Source organism: Piliocolobus tephrosceles, chromosome 8, assembly GCF_002776525.5.
Source record: "Piliocolobus tephrosceles isolate RC106 chromosome 8, ASM277652v3, whole genome shotgun sequence".
Taxonomy (NCBI): domain Eukaryota; kingdom Metazoa; phylum Chordata; class Mammalia; order Primates; family Cercopithecidae; genus Piliocolobus; species Piliocolobus tephrosceles.
Window position 1 is genome coordinate 89,499,678 of NC_045441.1, and position 22,483 is coordinate 89,522,160.

Here is a 22,483-nt window from a genome sequence, read left to right on the forward strand (position 1 = left end):
AGGTGCCTGCCACCAGGCCTGGCTAATTGTTGTAGTTTTTTAGTAGAAACAGGGTTTCGTCATCTTGGCCAGGTTGGTCTTGAACTCCTGACCTCATGCTTAACCCGCCTCAGCCTCCCAAAGTGTTCACTTTTTCATTGTAAGCCTTGTTTAGGAATATATTGAGCATAAAGCTATGGAAATAGAGTAAAGCTCAGATTGCATCTCTTCTGAAATCACAATTTCTTCCTGGTAAATTCTGGTGAAAACGTGGATATATTTACTCAGTAACAAAGGAAGTTTTTATTCTCAGGGTGAGTTCCACAGAAATATTATCATTTCTCCTGACAGGTTGCTTGGATATTGTGTTCCTGCTAAGGAAGTGACATTATAGGCTTTGCTTCCAGCTGGAGGTAGCTTAGCACATTTTCTTACCCACTCTTAATAAAACAAAATTAAAGGAATGAATAATTGATTACATGAGAGTGAAGACATTCACAATATTCAAGGATAGGAGGATAGATGCTAATGTTAATGTGAAACGTAGGCATATAAATGTCAAATGTATGTGAACTGGCAGAAAAATAAGCAAAGAGAAGTGGGATTCAATAAAGGAGTAAGGATTTATATTGATTTTCTAGAATATTTTCTTGACAATTAGAGTGATGATCAAAGGTAGAAAGAACAAGGATGTGAAAGTCAAGAGAAAAACGATGAGTTATCAGCTTTTTTGTATGCTGGACAACCTACGGCAAGTTTCTAACCCTCCTTAGCAGTCTCAGCTGCTTTGTCGTAAAACTGGTATGAATAGTACGTAACTCAAAATGTTGTGGAGGTGGTTAAAGAAAGGCAATGCAAAAAAAAGCTACGGGGTAGTGTCAGACACATAGGAGACACTTTGCAAGTGTTACTTACTTTTTTCTTCCATCCCTGAAGACAATGCTGAAGAGATTGCGAAAAATCAAATACACTTAACATAAAATAATATTGGCACAAACAACAAAAATTGAATAAAATCCATCTGTTTAAAGTCATGTGTTTTGAGATGTTTTGACAAAAGATCAATACATCCTATAGAATAGAGAATTAGATGAAAATAAACAAAAGCAGCTCACTTTTTGCTTAAAGCATAATTTCAATAGGATGTTTGAATATTTTTAGCCCAGTTATTAACACCATGAAATACATTTTTGTCCATTCCAGATAGTAGTAATTATTTTTAATACAGTAACTAAAATAACCAAAAATAACTGTACTAAATGACTCTTCAGTGAAAAAATAGCCCCTGATATATATAGGAAAGTAGAAGCTGTTGAATTATATTGAATATCACCTTCACCAAATGCAAATTGATTTTGATGAGAACAGGTTCAGCCTGTAGTATAAAAATAATTTGGCATTTTATTTATGTACCTAAAATGACTCAGCAAATTGAGAACTTTTCTCTCTAAATCAGTTTTCAACTCCCTCCAAAATAGTGGTTAGTATAATAATTATTACATAATCAGACATATATGGCACTTTGTTCTATACAGATATGCATACCAAGATATAGAAATATTAAGCCAATTACTTATTCATTTAACAGATATGTATGCAATTCACATTTGGATTATAATGCTAAAAGCTATAATATTAAAAGATGTAATAATGTCATCTTTATAATGTTTGAAAAAGATAGATATAAACATACATAAAAGTATATGCAGTAATAGAAAAATGGAAATTATACTGACAAAACAAACATAATGTTTCCTAACTAATTAGTTGCAGCTACTGCAGATTAAACCATGTAATATAACTTGTGGGCTGCCTAAGCCAAAAGCATTTCCTCTGCTTAGTCTTGACTGAGAAATGCTGGCTTCCAACACCTTTTTTCATATCTTGGGACTTTCTCTTTTATTATTTGGTTGTAAATTCTCCCATCACTCTTCTCTAAAACTGAATGGGGAAAGGAGGGACTGGAGTGTGCTACTGTCAAACCTATGCCTTCTTATTCTAAACCAAGTGAACTGGCATAAACCAAACAGGAGACTCACTGCCAAGTCACTTGTTTGGAGAAAGAAAATGTGCTTCACTCCAGCTTTCCCTTATATTAGCTGTGTAGCCTGGAGTTTTGAACCTCTCAAAGCCTCATTTCCTCACATGCAAAATACAGGGCTTTTGTTTTTTTTCCGTTTGCTCTTTTATTTTAAAATCCAATGAGATAATGTAATTTTAAAGGCATTTTCTAAGAATAGAATACAATATGCATCTACTATCTTACCCAGCCCATTTCCCTTCTTTCGTACCCTCTATCACTACTCGATCATTGTTGTAACTACTATAAACACAAATGTCTTGCACATTTTGCTACCAAAATAATGTATACATATGTTGTGTGCATAACAAATTTCTGAGTATGATTTTTATCCTTGTATTAGTTTTCTACCACTGCATAACAAATTTAATGAGTTAAAACAACACATACTCACTATCTTATCATTTTCATGGGTCAATAATCCAGGTATGGCTTAAGTGGGTTCCCTGATCATGAACTTATGAACTATAATCTATGTTAGTTGTGCTGTATCCCTTTCTGGAGCTTGGGAGACCTCTTCCAAACACATATGGTTATTGGTAGGATTCAGTTTCTTGTAGATGTGGAACTGAATTCCCCATACTGTTGCTGTCAGTCAGGGGCCACTGACCCCAAGTGGTCTATCTCAATTTATTGCTATGAGGTCCACTAACATGTGACAGCTTACTTCTTGAAGGCGAGGGGATCTCTTACTCTAGCCTCTTAAGATGGAATCCAATATAAAATAATTATGGTAGTGGCCATCCATCACCTTTGCCAGATCTTATTGATTAGAAGCATGTCACAAGTTCTGCCTTCACTCAAAGGGAAGGGATTATACCAGGAAGTGGCTCATTGGAAATCATGATAGAGTATTTCTGCCACAATCCCATATTAAGTCAAGAAATCCAACAAAAGACTCTATATTTAATTTTGAATCAGAATAGTATTTTTCTTCCTACTTACATTTTATATAAGGAAAACTGACATTTATTTTGTCAAGCGCGTCATAGCTTTACACTAATATAAGTTTACACCATTTTATTTCCATCATCATTGTAGAGATTCTTAAGTGTCTCTTAAAAAAACAATTTTCTTTAACACACGTAGTGAATGACCTCACCGCGCGTCCTGGCCTGCCATCAGTTTAGTATCAAGGCCAAACCTATAAAGTGACCCTATTTTCCAATTTTGTGACGTCTAGCCTCATATCAAACAATCATTTTGTTTTGGACCCTGAGTACTGCTAAATGAAATAAATTTCCTTTTCATTGCCTTTTATAGAAGAATCTGGCAAACTCTTCAGATGTAGTCTTTATGCTTCTAATTTTGCAATTGTCTTATATAAGCTAAAATGAAGAAAAAAAGAAAATCTTTATGTCATTACATGAATGAAGAATGCATTTGTGAATGTGGCAGTCCTGACAAATTTTCTTGGTAGGAATTATTCCAAGTCTATAAGGAGGAGAAAATCCTATGTGCTTTGAGTAAAATTGCTTTAACAGCATACATCATCTGTCCTTTGAAAAGTGTGTTCTACAAAGCCAGAATACCAGTGTCATTTTTGTGTATTTTTTAACTTGTCTTCCTTATTTCCCATGCCAATGGTCATTTCAGTCATATGGCAGGCCATCTTGGACTCATCTCATGCAATATACTGTGAATATGGACAGGCTTTTGTGCAGTCTTTGAACTGTACATAACATTTTAATATTAATATTATTTAGATTACATTAGAAAAGAGGTGTGAATGCAAGTTCATGGAAATGTGAGATGAATTATTCCTTCAAATTTTTCATGTACATAAAGGATATACATTTAAAACTGGAAACAGGCCAGGCGCAGTGACTCATGCCTGTAATCCGAGAAGTTTGGGAGGCCAAAGCAGGCATCACCTGAGGTCAGGAGTTTGAGACCAGCCTGACCAACATGGCAACACCCCCTCTCTACCAAAAATACACAAAATTAGCTGAGCCTGGTGGCAGGAGCCTGTAATCCCAGCTACTTAGGAAGGCTGAGGCAGAAGAATCGCTTGAGCCTAGAGGCAGATGTTGCAGTGGGCCAAGACTGCACACTGCACTCCAGCCTGGGGGACAGAGCAAGACTCCATCTCAAAAAAAAATAAAAAAAAAAATAAAACTAGAAACAAAGGGATACTGAACAGCAGTTTTCATGCCTGGAGCAATTGACTGGATAAGAAAAGGCTAATGGGAATAAGTGAATTTATTATTGGAATACTCAGGATTAGAGTTGGATTAAACTTGGCATGAGTGTGCTGTTTCCGTTTTGATGTTGCTAAAAACCGTAAGGTATGGATTGTTATTAAGGTGATTGATGTACATTGTTGTGTTTATAGGAACGTTTTTTAAATACTGACCAATAATTAAATAAACAGTGAAAATTCTTTAGGTCTTCATGTTTGAGAATTAATGAACAAACTGTTGCATTTCATAGGACAAAAAGGGAAATCATTATGAATTTTTAATATAATTTGGTTTACTTTCTTAAACACTTTTATGTATAATTTACAACACAGAGATAAGTAAGTGAAATAATATAAAATTAAATTCTCACAGCCTTACTCAAGAGTGTAAGTAATGTGTAAACTACATAAAAATAAATTTAATGAACTATCCTTTGGGGGCTTTTCTATTATTCTTGGAACTTTATAGGCATTATTATATGTATAATCTGTCTTCTTCTTTAGCCCAACTAATGACATGACTGAACTAAGCAATATATTTTTATTCTAGGATAGCTTCATTATAAAAAATCAACACAGTTGATTTAAACTATTCATAAGATACAGTATGTTCATTAATACAAATTTTGCTTTCCCTTGATGCTTAAGTATAGAATATGAGAGTATTGAAATTAAACAAGTATTTTAATTTTGTCCAAATGCAATGTTCTAATTATAACCTCATAATATTTTAATATATATTTTAATGTTGAAAATGAAAACATTCTTTGTGATACTTTAAAATACCGGAGCTTTCATTGTAACAGGTTAATAAACACATAAAAATGGATTTAATCTGTAAATTTAAATGCAAATGTAAAGATTTTTCCTTAGTATGCTCATGTTTGTTTTGTGCATAGTTTATTTTTAAAGTGACTCCAAAGTAGCATATTTATCAAATACTTATAATGTACGTAGAAACTTAAATTGTAATTCTAAGGTTAGTAGAGGTAATGCATTTTCTTAATGGTTTTGCTAGTTTTATCATTGAATTTCTCTTTTCTATAAATATCCCAACCTTTGAAGATTTTCTAAATTTTAAACTTCTCTATAAGACTTTCTTAACCACAGATATGCTTATATATCATGAAATTACTACAACTTATGACTTCTTTTTTAGTAAAGCACTTACGTTATCTGGAGTAACTATTGGTTTACATGTCTCCGTATGCTGTCGTACTGTGAACACAAGAACAAGACCATTTTCATAGCATCTGAAGAAGCATTTCATCAATGGTTTGAGATGAAACAAAAGCAGAGAGATGACATTATGTTGATAAAAATTTGTCAAAAGTTGAAAAACGATACTATACACATCACTTGTCGTGGATCATTTAATTCTAAAAATTTCAATTCAAAATTAATGTTGCTTCTTGAGTTTACAAAAAATTCCATTGGTATTCTGCTTTCTAGATTTGAGGAGTGGTGTTACATTTTTATAGAAATATTTTTATTCATTTTATCTATATTTGAAATAAAAACGTTACAGTGCAACTATAGAAATATGAAATCAAAATATCCAGATTTAATTCTTTAAAATTACATAAATTTAATTTCTTTTCATTACATTCAAATTAGGATAGAAGCAGTTACTACAAAACAAACAAACAAATGTTATTTTTCCTGGGTCTATTTATTTTCTAATGTTCTATTATTCAAAAATTTTTAAATCTTCCTATGCAACTTAATTGTCTACATGAGAAACAATAGCAGGTGGGCACACTGGCTCATACCTGTAATCCCAGAACTTTTGGAAGGCTGAAGTAAAAGGGTCACTTGAGCCTAGGAGGTTGAAAGCAGTCTGAGCAATATAGCCAGATTCAGTGTGTGCTAAAAATAAAAAACTTAGGTGGGCATGGTGGCACTTAGTAGTCCCAGCTACTCAGGAGGCTAAGGTGGGAGAATCCCTGAGCCCATCAGTTTGAGGCTGCAGTGAGCTATGATCACACCATTGCACTCCAGCAAGGGCAACAGAGTGAGATTTTATCTCAGAACAAAAAACAATAGTAGCAATGTCAACAAGAGGAACAGTAATTGTTGAAAATTAACTATGTGGCTGAAATCGTTTCCATGTATATAGTCTCATTTCTCACAGGATCATTTTGACTGTATTATTCTATTTACCAAAGACATGAGGCTTGTGAAGTATACTTCAAAAGCATTTTGAGTATTTGAATTCACTATTGTGAGACTATACATTACAAAATTAAATACTTATTGTGTCTGTGCTACTTTACTGAGATGGTTCTAATTACAGTTTCTCATCACTGATCCTTTACCACAGGGTTTTAGAATGTGCTCAGCTACTAGAAATCAAATGACTCTAAGGACCCAACTACTTCACCTTCAAGACACTGTCATTTGCAGAATGAAACTAAAACCAAATTTTTAAAGTCCTTCATGCCGATGAATAGATTTTGAAGTTCCGCAACTACACTCTTTTGTTTGTTTTCTGTTTTTGTCTCCTATGTTGGCAAGGCTGGTCTTGAACTCCTGGCCTCAAGCAATCCTCCTGCCTCGGCCTCCCAAAGTGCTGGGATTACAGGCATGAGCCACCACACTCAGCCTGCAACTACACTTTTAGCCATACCTTTATGAGGTATAGCAATCTTAAGTCTATTTGTGGATTCTAAGTTCTGATATGGACTTCCTGGGGGAAAAAAACTGTTTTTAAAGGTATTCAAATAGAAGGAAAGCCCCAGAATATGTGACTAAAGTACTAGTGTTATATATAGGATCTGTTCCCATATTTGTAACCCATTCATTTCTATAGAAGGAATTCAGCAAAAGGATTTTCTTGTTTTATTTTTATAGCAATGTCAGTCTTTCTAATTTTTATAGCTTAAAAAATCAAGATTGCTCAATAGTCACATTAGATTTAAAATCATTAACATGCATTGCTTTCATTAAAACAGGGGTTTTCAACCTTGGCTCTATTGACATTTTGGCCTAGAGAATCCTAGGAAGATATCCTGTGCATTGCAGGATGTTTAGCAGCATTCCTGGCCTCTACCCACTAAATGCCAGTAGCATCGTTCCATGTTGACAACCAAAAAAAAAACAAAAAAAACATGGTTCCATGTTTCTAGACATGGACCAATATACCCTGGGAGGAAAAGTCACCCCCATTTGAGAGCCACTGCTTTAAAAGAAAAGAGTTCCTGCCTGTAATTCTAGCACTGTGAGAGGCCGAGGCAGGAGGATTGCTTCAGCTCAGGAGTTTGAGGCCAGCTTGGACAACATAGTGAGACCTTTGCTCTACAAAAAAATTAAAAGAATAGAGCTATTCAAATATTCCATTATTTGTCATGATTAATGTGTGTTTGTTTCTTGCCTTTCAAAATAATGATCTTAAAACCGCTATGCATTAAAGCATACTCATGCACCACATAATGTTTTCGTCAATGATGAAGCATATATGCAACAATGTCCCATAAGATTACAGAACAGTACATTCACTGTATTTTTCTGTGTTTAGGTATGTTTAGTGCTCTATATACTTGCTAATTTTTAGCCGTTTTTTTTAAAAAACACAGAAACTAAAAATATCTACACTTATATTTATCTCAATTAGGTTTCTCATAATAATTATTCACCCTGGTCTTTTCATGTGGCTAATTCCAGAAGAACCGGTACTGCAAAGTAAGAATCAGTTTACTAAGATGTTCATCAGTCAAGAATAATTTTATTGTGTCTTGTAGTAAATGTCAGGTTAATACACAAACAATGTTAGTTGATTAATTAAGGCTGAAAAATGAATAATAATTTATAAATTATAAGCATGTTTTCACTTTATAAATTACAATTGTTTGTATGATTGGTTTGTGTCTTCTCAATTTTGAATAGTCATTACTGCTCTTCTATAAGTAACATATTCCTTAATTTCATAAGTGAATTGTATGCTCTGGGAACACTCATAAAATTTTTACAAAATACCTAGTCAGAAATTGGCAAGTCCTGGGTATATTACTGAATATGGCTGAATTCAAAAAATTACTTTTTAATATCAGGTCAATCATTGGAGAGTCTACCAAGATCTCAGAAAATCCTATTTTATATTATTGATATCAGAATGACATACTTTGGTTTTGGTGTCCAGTTCCAGTATTCATGTTATATTTAGCTTCTGGGTATCTGACCTACTTTTTGTTATCTCTATAACTTGTGATAACTATTGTCCCTTCTTAAATTAGTACTAATAATTTGCTAATTGTTTACTACAGGTAATGGATTAGGAATTAGAATTGTGGGTGGTAAAGAAATCCCTGGACATAGTGGAGAAATTGGAGCCTACATTGCCAAGATTCTTCCTGGGGGAAGTGCAGAACAGACAGGGAAACTTATGGAAGGTAAGAATAAGGAATTTTACAGTAAAATAAAATGAATGCACTCATATTAAATGCATTTTAATTTAATATGCAAATGTTCTCATCATTCTCTGTGTAGGTAAACCTCTCTCCTTATGGTTAGTTGTGAAATTTTGGTGTAGTAATGAAAAAGAAGATATTTCCACAAATATATTCATTTTATTTTCAATTGCATTGTCCTTTTGGCAGTTAGCTACAGAAGTATCTTGTTTAAGAAACACTGTTCAAAACTTTTTTACTGACTGGGGCAATTTTATTAAAAAACACTTTAGTTATCTACGATAGTGTTTCACAAACCAAGAAAAAATACATTGGAATTAGAGCTACAAAAAAAAATCAAATGATTCAGTACACGCTAAGGTTGGGTAAACAAGTATGGATGGCCCGCAGGCTTTATCCATCTGCTGCCTGCTTCTGTAAACGCTGTTTTATTGGAACACAGTCATGACCATTAATTTACATATTGAACCTGGGTGCTTTACCAAAACAATAGCAGAACTGCATTTATGAGAGAGAATGTATGGTGTGCAGCATCTAAAATATTTACTCATGGCCCTGTACAGAAAACATTTGCCAACCCCTGTCCTAGGTGTGGTCTATTTTTAAATACTAAATGCCTCATTACCTCAAAAGTGTTTTAAAGTAATGATCATTAGAATAAGAGATAATGGGCCATAAAATATGTACTTAATCATTTTCATTCAGTAAAATATTGGACCTAGATTCTCAGAATACATAATGAAAATTTTTCATTGTCAATCAGATAATATGGTCATTTCCTTTCTCCAGATTCTCTAACATAAATATAGTTTGCAAGGTTTTGGTGATTTTTTTTATAATGAACATTGTCACAAAGTAAATGCAACCTTTTTATTTTCTCTCTATATATAATATTATTTGAAAAAAAAGTTTTTCTGTCATTTCATAGTTTAATAAAATTTTGTCTGCTATTGCTTAAAAACTTTAATCATGTTAAAATTGACTCACTGTGATTTTCTGAAATTATATATATTGGAACCTTCCAAAAAATGTCCATGGACATTTTGATAGACTATTAGAATAAACACAAATTAGAAGCAGTATTTATTCATCACAGTGTTGTGCTGGAGCCAGGTTGCTCCACATCAGTAAGACATTCTATACAAATCTCTTCCCAACTTCAAATTCAGTAACATGATGATAGCTTGAATTGGCTATAGTGGCAGCATTTACAATGTGGAAATAGGCAAATGCTATAACTCAAACCTTTATATTTGCTTGCTTGCTGAATTATTTGCTTTCAGAATGCCAGCTTACCAGCACATCACCAAATAAATAACTAAAAGCATATTGTTGGCCGGGCATGGTGGCTCACACCTGTAATCCCAGCGCTTTGAGAGGCCGAGGTGGGCGGATTGCTTGAGGCCAGCAGTTCAAGAGTAGTCTGGCCAACATGGAGAAACCCTGTCTCTACCAAAAAAAAATATATATATATATACAAAACTTACCTGGGCATGGTGGTGGGGAGCCTGTAGTCTCAGCTACTTGGGAGGCTGAGGCACGAGAATGGTTTGAACGTGGGAGGCGGAGGTTGCAGTGGGCCAAGATCACGCCACTATAGGCAAGCCTAGACAACAGAGTGAGACTTTGTCTCAAAAATAAATAAATAAATAAATAAATGCACATTATTAAAAATATTCTAATGGCATTCATAAAAGAGGAGAAGTTAGGAGAGCTTGCCAGATAGCTCAATGAAAGGAAAGACTGTGAATAAAGAAATAACAGTTATAAGCAAAGTACTTGGCGCATAGGCATTTTCTATGACTATAACTCTTTTACGTCCAATGATAATTTTTGGTGTTACAGTCTAATAAGGATACATAAATTGAGACCCATTTTTAAGGATGAGAGTAATAGGATCACTTTCACCTAGTATACCTTAGAAGAAAATTGAACATGCTATTTTTATTTTAAAATAAAATTTGCAATAACAACTGTGTCTAATATCATTTGGCAAAAATACTTGAATAATTTATAAATATCATATACTTTTTTGGATTAACACCATGAAAATCAACAAATACTACAAATTAGCATGATTCTAAAGACAATATCAACACAGGATATGCTATGATGAAGTGATACTCTCTGCACTTTGTAGTCTAGGTGGCCTTTATTAAGTTCATAAGTTTAATTTTAAAAATAGATATGATACTATCTCAAGAGAGAAAATGAAAGTAAATCTAAAATTATATTTGTGATTTTACAAGCTCTAAGACTGATACTAAAGTCTTCTTATTTTATTTCGGAACTAGTATTTTTGCAGTTTATGTAATTGGTTTAAGTGAGAAATCATTAAAAACTGTATGCATATGATTTAAGATTTTATTTGTATTAATCATGGTATTTATTCATTCTCTCAAAATTTTGCCAAGGTGTTAAGTCAGTCCTTTCTATGAGTATAAATCCTCTGATTCAAGTCCAGTTTTTGTATAATCCAAACCCATAATTTGTTATTTATAATTTCCAGCTTTATTTACTCTTACAACAAAGCTCTTTAATAAACTACTCGTTAATATTTCTATTAGATTCATGATACTGTCTTGACTGTCAATATTCAAATACTGTTTTTGAGCATTAAATATTTTGGAGAATAATGTTAACATATGGTACATCATATCTTCCCCCCCCCATAAAGATTATACCTGTATTCTACACCACCAGGTGACAATGATAAAAGTTTATTCCTTTAGTATCCAAAGATTGACTAGCTAGAAGTTTACAAGTCCAAAAGGGTATACACAAGAATTCACCTTGTTTAGAACACTACATTTACTAGTACGTGTGTGTGTGTGTGGTGTGTGTGTGTGGTGTGTGTGTGTGTGTGTGTTTTATACTTGTTTTTGTCTGTTGTTCTGTGTTTAATTTTTACTCAATATCCTTCATCCTCAACCCCTTATAGATTATCCCAAAATTCCAAAGCAGTAGATTGGTTGAGATACAACCCTGATTTTTATGCCTTATGTGAGGCATTATCATGATGCCAATTATATATCACTGGAGGTTTTTTTCCAATTAAAAAAATTCATCATTATTGATTTTTTAAAATTTTATTTGTTGAAGGCAATAAAGGTGTTGAACATTCAAAGTTTAAAGGAAAGGAAAAATTATACCTATGTAAATAAAAGATAGATGGTGTGTTATGTAATTGGATTTTTCCCCCTGTTTAATGACTTGCAGGCAGACTTAGAAATTGATCATCTCTTTCATATATATCTTTGTTTTCTGTATTTCTGAATATAGAATTATATAGACTGTGCCCTTCCAGATTCACTATCATCTTCCAGTTTATTTAAAACATGAATGACAACTTGGATGGCAATAGAATTCTTAGAGTGTACTCTTTTGTACCCTAATCTACAAAGCTGTTGTTCAGAAAAGCTAGGTCTCCTGCTTTTCCTGAGTTTGTTCATTTCTCTTATCACAGACTTTTAAAAATATTTTGTTATAGCTTTTACTTTTAGAGTTTTATTTTTATTTTTAATTGACAAAATACCTGTAGAGATTTATGAGTTACAATGTGATGTTTCAATTCATATATATATTATGGAATGATCAAATCAAGCCACCTAGCATACAACAGGATTTTACGACATCAGATTCTAACATTTTAACACTTTTGCAGCACTCAGTGTCATAGACTCTGACTATGTTGGCTTTGGGAAAACAAGAGTATTTTCAAATTCCCTCTAGCTTTTGTTCTATATATTCACTTACAATACATTGAACAGTCACATAGGTTTTTGGATGCTCATAAGCCAAGTGCTATTGGTTTTAAAACACTCCTAATGGTATGTGTGCCATCTCCTAAAATAAAAAAAATGCAGTTCAAGAACTTTACTATTAAAAATTCCTGAGCCATTTTTTAGTTTTCAATCAATCTACAATGATTTTCTGAAAGAACTCAGAGAATCAAGTACTTGAAGGATTATAATGTCCCAAAAATCTTACAATTTATTTCCCGGTAACATTTAGTAAACATTCCTACACAAATACTGGACAGAGAATAATCTTTTGCCACCTATTATTCTTTGTTTTAGTTGCGTAAATTAGTCTTTGTTCTATAAAAAAGATGAAGACAAAAGATATGGGGAATTTACAAATCTAAATTTCTGAAGTGATATTTCTTGCTATTTGATTTAGGATACAATATTAACAATTTTTTGACCAACAGTGTTGGGGCTGTGAGATGTTCAGCAATGTTGGAGTATTAAATGGTATATAATGTTGTCTCTCATTTTCGTCTTTGTCATTGGTATTTTTTGTTGAACTAGTTTGAGCATCTAAAAGTGTACTAGAATATATGAACTTTGAATAAATATTTACAACTTTCATTTTAAATCTTTACCCCAGATTATTATAAACTTTTTTATATTTAAGTTAAATATAACCAGCATCTTACCTAATAGACTTTAAAAAAGTAGATGCTTCCTCTATAAATAACTGTATTTTCTCTTGACTGTTTTACTAGGTAAAACCTACTGATTACAATTTTAGTATGTTTTGCGTTTATTACATGCTTATTCTTTAAAACTCACTATCTGCATATGTTCATCTAAGATCAATGTTCCAACCCTCTCCAAATTTGGGAAATTCGTAATACAATTGTCAAGATCTCATGACAAATGGAAACTTCGATTTTACTCTGATAAAGACCAGATTCAGGCCAGTCACAGTGGCTCACTCCTGTAATCTCATTGCGTTGAGCCCAGGAGGCGGAGGTTGCAGTGAACCGAGATTGCGCCCCTGCACTGTGTTCCGTGCCACTTTGTGCACACATCTATTGTGTACCTTGACCTTGTCAGTTTTTTTTTCTGCATGCTCAGTGTTCAACACAATGCCCGTAGCAAAGATCTAAGCGATATATAAAGAAATAGGTGATTAAAAAAAAAAAAACTTTGTTTTCAAAAGTAGGATACTTATTAAGACCTCACTCCTCACAGGATTGTGTGAAGCAAATAAAATGATATGTGTGGTTTATATACTACTATTTGTAATTAATCATGTACATTTAAGCATTTAAGACAGCATCAATATTTCTAAACCTTTTAATTATCTTTTTAAAATAGTATACAGAATGCAAAGTTACCTCTGTGCTCATGTTCTCACAACCTTGAACTTAACTGCTCATATATTTACATACATTTACTTTAGGTTTATTTTTTTCCTCAGTGTTACTTTGCTTTGAATTTAAATTCAGATCTCTGGGATGGGAGAACAGGGTCATTACTGACAGAAAAACCCTCCAATCTAGAACTACAGGACCATCTTCCTGTGCAGTGACTGAGTATGAGAAGGAGATTTTTCTCTGCCAGTTCTCCTTTAGTCCAGAAGATCCAAAATTGTCTTTTTGCTGTGGTTGAGCAAGGGTGAGGACACAAAACAGAGGAGTTTTAGATTAGAAGTTAAGATCTCAACTCAAAATAGTGAGTACTATGTGCAAGTGTTTTCTGCCTGACACATCTGTTTGTGATTCGTTTGCACTTAATAGTGAATGGGTTTTGCTCTCAATCTTGTAAATTTTCATTGAAACAACTCAGTAGTTGAATTTCTCCATTACACAGTAGGCACGGAAAGTCAAAGTTTGATGTTTAAAATGCATAAAACTGGACATGATGTTCCTTCCTTAAGCTGAGCCTCTTTCCCAGTCAGCAAAATTGCCATATAAGACTCACATAGCTTATTCCTACTTTTTTCTCATTTCACTTATTAAGATGCCCAGCACAACACCTTACATCTATGATTCCTTCTTTGATTCTGATGAGAATGGAGGAGGATGGCAGGAGTGTGGATGGGAGATGGAGTGTCTCAGCATTCTCATGGTCCAGTGCATGCAATTTAACACTTAATCAGGTGATGACCTGTACTTTTCATTAAAAAGGTTCAAATATGCAAATAATAATAATAATAACAGAATAATATAGCAAACAACCATGTACCTATCATACTGTTTTATTGTCTCACAATTTTACTATGTTTCTTTCATATTTGGAAAAGAAATAGGCCCCTATAAATTAGTTAAAGCTTCCTGTAGTCACCCCTCAACTCACAAACCTCTGTTACAATCCCGGGATAAAATATCAGAATTAATTTGGGTTATACTTTTGCTTACATTTCTTTACTGTGTTATGTATGTATCCACAACTATATAAGATTCATTTTGCTTATTTGAAAAATTGTATTTAAATAATATCTTGCCACACATGTCTTTTTGCCACTTTTAAGTCACCTGAAGTTTTGGAGATTGATCAAAACGTACATGTAACTCTAGTTCATTTATTTTCACTACTGGGTAGAATTCTGTTACTGTATGTCTCTACTACAGTTTAATTTAAGCATTTCCTGGTTATTTAGGACATTATAGTTTTGGTTTGCTTTATTTTTACTGCTTTAAACAATGCTATAATGAGTTTTTCATGTAGTCTCCTTGCGACCATGTATAGGAGTTTATTCTACAGTACAACTTAAATTTCCGGGTTATAATGACTATCAATCTTGTCAAATAATGTGGAAGAATGTTCTGTGGCTTCTTCTACTAGTTTATTTTTTTTTCCAAATTTCTCTCCCAAGTGTTTCATACTCTTTTTACATTTGTCAGTGTGAAATTAGTGTTCTCATCTCTATACATATTTGTTCTTCTTTCTTTACATTTCCTTTTATCAAATCTGTTGTGCAATGGTTTCCCATTGTTGCTTTCATTTACTTTTCCTTCAGTAGTGCTCAGTATGATCATATTTTATTAATTTTGTTAGCTTGTGGATTTTTCTCGTCTGAGATTTGACTCATCTTTTTGCCTATTCTTTAATTGGATTGTTTGTGAATTTTTAATCATTTTAGGGCATATTTATATATTTTGAACATAATCATTCGTCAAATATGTAGGATATAAATAGCTTCTCCCAGTATATGGCTTATATTTTTAGTTTCTGTCTCTCTTTTTTTTTTTTTTTGTAAAATTTGGAGTTTTAATATAGTTAAATTTGTCATTTTGTTTCAAGTAAGTTTTATAAATGTGTTGTATTGTTTAGGAAATTCTCCATGCCCTGAAGTCTTAAATATATTATTCTTCATTTTCTTCTAAAATCTGTAAAATGTTACATTCCAGAAATGTTCTTAAGCTCACAGAATTAAGTTTTTTTTAATGTATCTGTGGTCTAAAGTAGAAAGTTCATATTTTAGTTTTGTTTTCTTTCTCAATATGTGTAATCAGTTTGCTATGCACCATTTTATTAAAGCTTTATATTTCAGAACTTTAACAGCACTTTTGTCTTGTTTTATCAACAAGCATTCCCGAGCCATCTCTAGTGTGGCTCAGCTCCTGAGGGGCTATATGCCTCTGGGTCACTTTTTTTTTATTGGCACATAATAGTTGTACGTATTTATAGAGTACATGTGATATTTTCATGCATGCATACAATGTGTAATGATGAAATCTGGATAATAGGGATATCCATCACCTCAAACGTTTATCATTTATTTGTGTTGGGAACATTTAGAATCTTTCCTTCTTGCTACTGTGAAATACACAATAAATTATTGCTAGCTATATATTTACTGTATCCATGAGATCAATTTATTTAGCTTCCACATGTGAGTGAAAATATGTAATATTTGTCTTTCTGTGTCTGCCACTGTTTGTGGCAAACAGTGTACGAGCATTTCTCTTTCTTTAAATCTTTGCCTGCATTTGCTATTTTCATCTCCTTGCCAGCATCTCTATTTTGAAAATAGCCATTTTTAATGGGGTGAGGTGAAATCTCATTGTGGTTTTAGTTTGAATTTCCTTGATGACTAGTGATATTGAGCATTTTAATGTATCTGTTGGCCATTTGTATGTCTTCTTTTGAGAAATATCTATTTAGATCTTTTGCTCATTTTTTAAATCAATTTATTTGGGGGGTTTGTTGCTATTAAGTTGTTTGAGTTCCTTATACATTCTACCTATTCATCCCTTGTCAGATGGATAGTTTGCAAATATTTTCTCCCATTCTGTAGGTTGTCTCTTCACTTTGTTGATTGGTTCCTTTGCTATGCAGAAGCTTTTTAGGTTGACACAATCCCATTTATCAAATTTTGCTTTTGTTGCTTGTGCTTTTGAGGTCTTACTCAAAACATTTTTGCCCATACCAATGTCCTGGAGTATTCTTTTAACATTTTCTTCTAGTAGTTTCATAAGTTCAGGTCTTAAATTTAAGTCTTTATTTAAATTAGAGTTTATTTTGATATATAAGAGATAGTGTTCTAATTTTAATCTTCTGCATATGAATATCCAGTTTTGTCAGCATCATTTCTTAAAAAGACTATCCTTTTCCCAGTGTATATTCTTGGCGCCTTTATTGAAACTGTGTTGGCTGTAAATGCACGTACTTATTTCTGGGTTCTGTATTCTGTTCCATTAGTCTATGTGTCTGTTTGTAGACCATGCCATGCTCTTTTGGTTACTATACCTTTATAGTGTGTTTTGAAGCCAGGTAGTGTGATGCCTCCAGCTTTGTTCTTTTTACTTAAGATGACTTTGTCTATTCAGGGCATTTTGTGGGTTCCATACAGCTATTAGAAAAATTGTTTTATTTCTATGAAGAATGACATTGATTGGTATTTTGATAGAGATTGCATTGAATCTGCAGATCATTTTGCATAGTGTGGACATTTTAACAATATTAATTTTTTCAATCCATGAACATGAAATATCTTTCCATTTTTTATGTGTCCTTTCAATTTTTTATCCATTGAAATTGAAGAGGATACATAAAAATGAAAAGATATTTCATGTTTTATAGTTTCCATTGTAAAGACCTTTCATTTACTTAGTTAAATTTATTCTTAGGTATTTTATTATACTGTAGCTGTTTTAAATAGGATTGCTTTCTTGATTTCTTCTTCTTTGCTACTACTGTACACCATTTTTTGAATAGTGTATCATTACTCACACTTATCTACTAGTCCCATCTGTCATATATTAATTTTTTTAAATGCATGTACAGATCTTTTCTGAGTGCTCTGTTCTGGTCTGTTTTTCTATCCTACTGGCCTATTTGTCTATCCCTACACCAATATCACACTGTTTTAATTGTAACATCTTTATATTAAATCCTGGCATTTGGCAGGTGGATCCGTCCTAGAGCTGGTCATCAAAATGCTCTCGGAACAATTCTTGACCATTTGGTTTTGCATATAAATTCTAGAATCTGCTTTTCAATTTTCATGACAATCTCTGTTGAGATTTGATAGTGATTTCATTGAAGAGACTGATTACTTTGGAAAAAATTTAGACATATAGTCATGTCCAGTTGAGTCTTCAATAAGTTCACAATGCAGGATTTTGCTCTACTTAGAGACTTAGTCATTGTATTCTGAATTAATACAATAACATGAGTTAGGACATTAAAACAATTATCCATAGCAAGTGTTAAACTTATTAATAGTATTATATGGTTTTATCAATTTATACCAATATTATATCTCCAGAAAAGGTAGATTAGAAGATATAGATAAAATCAATTTTACTTGGTAATATCAAGAGTTAAATCTAAAATTTTATGTGCATATCATTGGTTCTAAGCTTTATTTAATCACTGGATATTTTGAACTAATTCTCCAAATTCATATTTGTCCTAGTTGTCTGGGTTATAACATAATTGTGAAATACATTACCATCATGATACTTTTAAAACTTCAACAATTTTTGTAAGGGAACAATGAATCCACAAGGACTAAATATCATACATTCAGTGAACCTAAAACAATTGTTTATATTGATAAGTTGCTCAACTTTTTTAATTTAATAAAATCTTTTGAAGATAACTTGTATCTATATTATGTATCTATATTATTGTATCTTGTATCTATATTAATTTATATTATTATAATTGATAAATTTAGAAAATTTTTGGAAAACTCTTTGGAGTTAAGATAGAAATATAACATTAAAATCTGAATATGTGTTCAAGAACATTCTGAATGAATCAGTGGTAACACAGCATGGAAGAGCACAAAGCTAAAACCAATGATATCCAATGTTTGCTTATAGATTTAGCCAGAGCTACATGGCAAGTAAGCATGTCTAAGGCCATAAGACATGTAATGAAATGAGAGAAACTTCATTGTTTGTCCATAGGTATTCTCTGAGGAAATGCCTCTGCGATATTAATTATAATTCGTTCATACTTTTATATTCTTAGTTTTTAGTTGTTTCAGAGTAGGTGGTTGAAATTGGTCCAGCTAGCTTGCTTTTCTTCTTAAAGATGAACTGACAGGGTTTCTGGCAAGAAAATGCTGTTGGATTTATTGTTGAGAATCAGCGATTGAAGTAAGGGTGAAAGTTAGTTGTTTTTGGAGTGGTGGTTTTGGTTTTAGAAGTTGGCCTCTGGAATTCCTTGTCATGAAAAAGTCTTTGGTAGAAGAGCTAATTCCAGTAGCATTATTAGAGGACAGAGGACGCACTCCAGCGTAACATAAGGAAGAATGTGCCTAGGCAAGAAAGTCTCTATTTCTGCTTATGCTTTTTTGGCATATGTTACAGATGGCATGGCAGTGATCAAGGTTGGAGATCAAGAAACACAGCACACAGATGAGTGAGCTTCCTTGTTCTTGTTCCAGGGGGATTACCAGGTACGGATTGGTCATTAGCATGAGATTTCTCAAAATTCCCTAAAACTGGTGGTTTAGGTACACATAACACAGACCACATTTCATGTTGATACGAATATTTTCTAATATGTATTTAGGAAACTATCTCCTTTGAAGAAAAATACAAATTATTGGTCCCTGGGCTGATAGGTTATAATGTATTATTTTTAAGATGTAGTGATATCACACCACATCAGGATACTAGTGATTAGATACATTGCCAGTACAAAGAAATATGTTTCTCTTCTTTATCCATTTATTTTGAAATTTATCAGAGGAAAATTATGCTTACATTATAATTTTTGTGATAGGGACATGAAGGAAAGTAAATAATGTCCTGTTTTATACAGTCCAATGCCCCAAATCCTAATTTGATTGCCTTCATCAAGGGTGACATATTTTGAAATATTTGTGTGTTCAGTGACATTGCTTCATGAGGAACAATTGTTCCTACAGTTAAATTTCTGGATTTGTCTAACCAATATTTCATGGAATAGACTGCACTTTGTTGTAAGCTTGGGGTGGTTACTTTGGAAGCAAGGATGCTAACCTATCTTTTTAATATCCATACCAGATCTTCAACCAGCCAATGCTTTAGTATCTCCAGTGATTAGTAGAGAGCCATGGTTTTAGAGTTAAATCAGGATTTAAATTCAGATCTGGTACATATTGCCTGTATTTTTTAAAACTTTTAGTACCCAGGTATTCTTGGCTGGATAACTGGGATAATAGTTAGCAAAATTGTTATCAAATTTAGGAATAAGATATAGGAAACATAATGTCATGCTTAGAATATTGTAAGTAGTAAAAAGAAATCTGTGTTTACTTTCAACTTTGAAGGCCTTTGACAATAAGAAGAATATTTGCCATATTAAGTTTGAATTCTGTGTCTTCCGTATTTGTGCATGCTTAAATCATTGACCCTGATCAGGTCTGAACTCTGAGTTACAGGAGGAGATAATATTTCTGATGAATACAGCATCAAACTTGGAGTCAGAAGACTCTGAATTAATGCAGTCTTCATGAATTTAGGGAACTTACTTGTGTTTTCTGTATTTCCTTTTATATCATCTGTATAATTAGATTTCAAGATCTAACTCACATCATTACAATGAGGATGAAAGGAGCCAATATCTTTTATAACTCTAAAGCAATGGACTAGCTATAGAAGCTATTTTGTTAAGGATAGGTAAAATTATTTTCATCAATAATATTAATCTTATAAAGCCTAGACTTTATGTAAGGGAACATTTAAATGCTAGAGGTATCTGATATAATGAAATATATCATTGTAAATACCAAGCCTACATTAATAAAAGAAATTATAATGCCTAAAGTGATTAAGTCATTTCTCACATAAATATATCGCCTCTTAACTGGAAAATCATAATTTTGGCTAATCTTTTTTTTTTTTTTTTTTCTGAGATGGAGTCTTGCTCTGTTTCCCAGGTTGGAGTGCAGTGGCGCAATCTCGGCTCACTGCAAGCTCCACTTCCCAGGTTCACACCATTCTCCTGCCTCAGCCTCCCGAGTAGCTGGGACTACAGGCATCCGCTACCATGCCCGGCTAATTTTTTGTATTTTTAGTAGAGACAGGGTTTCACCGTGTTAGCCAGGATGGTCTCGATCTCCTGACCTCGTGATCCACCCGCCTTGGCCACCCAAAGTGTTGGGATCACAGGCATGAGCCACCACACCCGGCCAATTTCGGCTAATCTTTTAGAAGGCTTTCTAAATTTTTCTTATCAACAATAGGTTAATCAGTAAACCTTGTGTTCTGATTGAAATCTATGACATATGTACGATAGATGTTTGTGTATATAACTTTCTTGGTATGTTGGTCAGTGAAAACACATCTTGTTGATGAACAGATTCATGATGTAGGAGTCAGATGATTCCGTTTCTGGACCACTCTTTCTCATCAACTGCTAGTGTGACCTTTGTCAAATCACAGAAACTCCCTGGGTCTTTAGCATTAAACATAAGAGACTTATGAGGTATGTTACCTTTTGAAGAGATGTGAGGGAGAGATTGAACATTAAGAAAACCATAGTTTCTTAAGGCTTGGAAATGGGAGATGAGGCAGCATCATACAAGCAGTGATAAGCTGGGTATGTTATATGAGATGGAAATCCAAGAATTAGAATTAAGGATGTGACACTAATTACAGTAAATGAAAAAATAAGTGAGTCTAGAAGTGGATAAATCGTAAGAGAAAACAGTTAAGTCTTAGGGCACCTCCCTTCCCTATAAGCCCATTACAAGGCTTTAAGAAGGGTTTATAAATATGTGGTGTTTGTGACATTTGTCAGCTTTTTAACATTTGTGATTTGTTGTTATTTCTTATCTCCTTTTTAAAAATATTCACTTATATCTAATTTTGTACTTATAATCTTACATTTTTTCTTAAAATTTTACGTTTTAGGCCTTAAGAAGCCTGGATTCGTTCCTGCATGAGATGTTGTCTTTATTGGTGCAGGACTTTGAAGTACTTAACTGCAATACTGATGTGAAGTAGTAATATACCGAAAAGGTAGATGGAAGTTACAAACAGGAAGTTCAGAGAGATGGTTGTTGTAAAGGAGTAGAAGTGAAAATACTAGGAATACTGGAAATAATGCAGAATGCAAATAGAGTAGAACATTTATTTAGTAATTACACTGTACAAGTGTATCCTAAAATAATATAGAACGATATGATTTTTCCTTGCTTTCAAGATACCTACAGCCCAGAAATGCAGTAGATGCAAGATATACATTGTAGGGGGAGAGTAGGATCAGGGTCTTAAGTATTTTAGAGAAATATAAAATAAATATGAAGAACTAGGACAAAGATAGTTTTAATGGAAGAAAACTCTTGTTGTTGTTGTTGTTGTTGAGACAGGATCTCACTCTGTCACCTAGGCTGGAGTGCAGTGGCGCAATCACTACTCACTGTGGCCTCAGTCTCCTGGCCTCAAGCGATCCTCCCACCTCAGCCTCCCAAGTAGTTGGGACCACAGCCATGCACTACCACATGTGCTACTTTTTTAAAAATTTTTTGTAGAGACAGGTGTGTTGCCATGTTGCCCAGGCTAGCCTTGACTTTCCGGGCTCAAACGATCCTCCTGCATCAGCCTCCCAAAGTTCTGGGATTATAGGGCTGAACCACCACACCTGGCCCAAAACT

General features: G+C 33.3%; 1 protein-coding gene across 1 annotated transcript in view; it reads left to right on the top strand.

Annotated features, from left to right (window-relative positions):
• PCLO (piccolo presynaptic cytomatrix protein) overlaps positions 1–22,483 on the top strand; it is a 398,423-nt gene that overhangs the window by 266,754 nt on the left and 109,186 nt on the right. Inside the window, exon 10 of the mRNA XM_023226631.1 lies at positions 8,504–8,629. Within this exon, the coding sequence (XP_023082399.1) occupies positions 8,504–8,629 (126 nt within the window). The remainder of the gene's footprint in view (positions 1–8,503; positions 8,630–22,483) is intronic.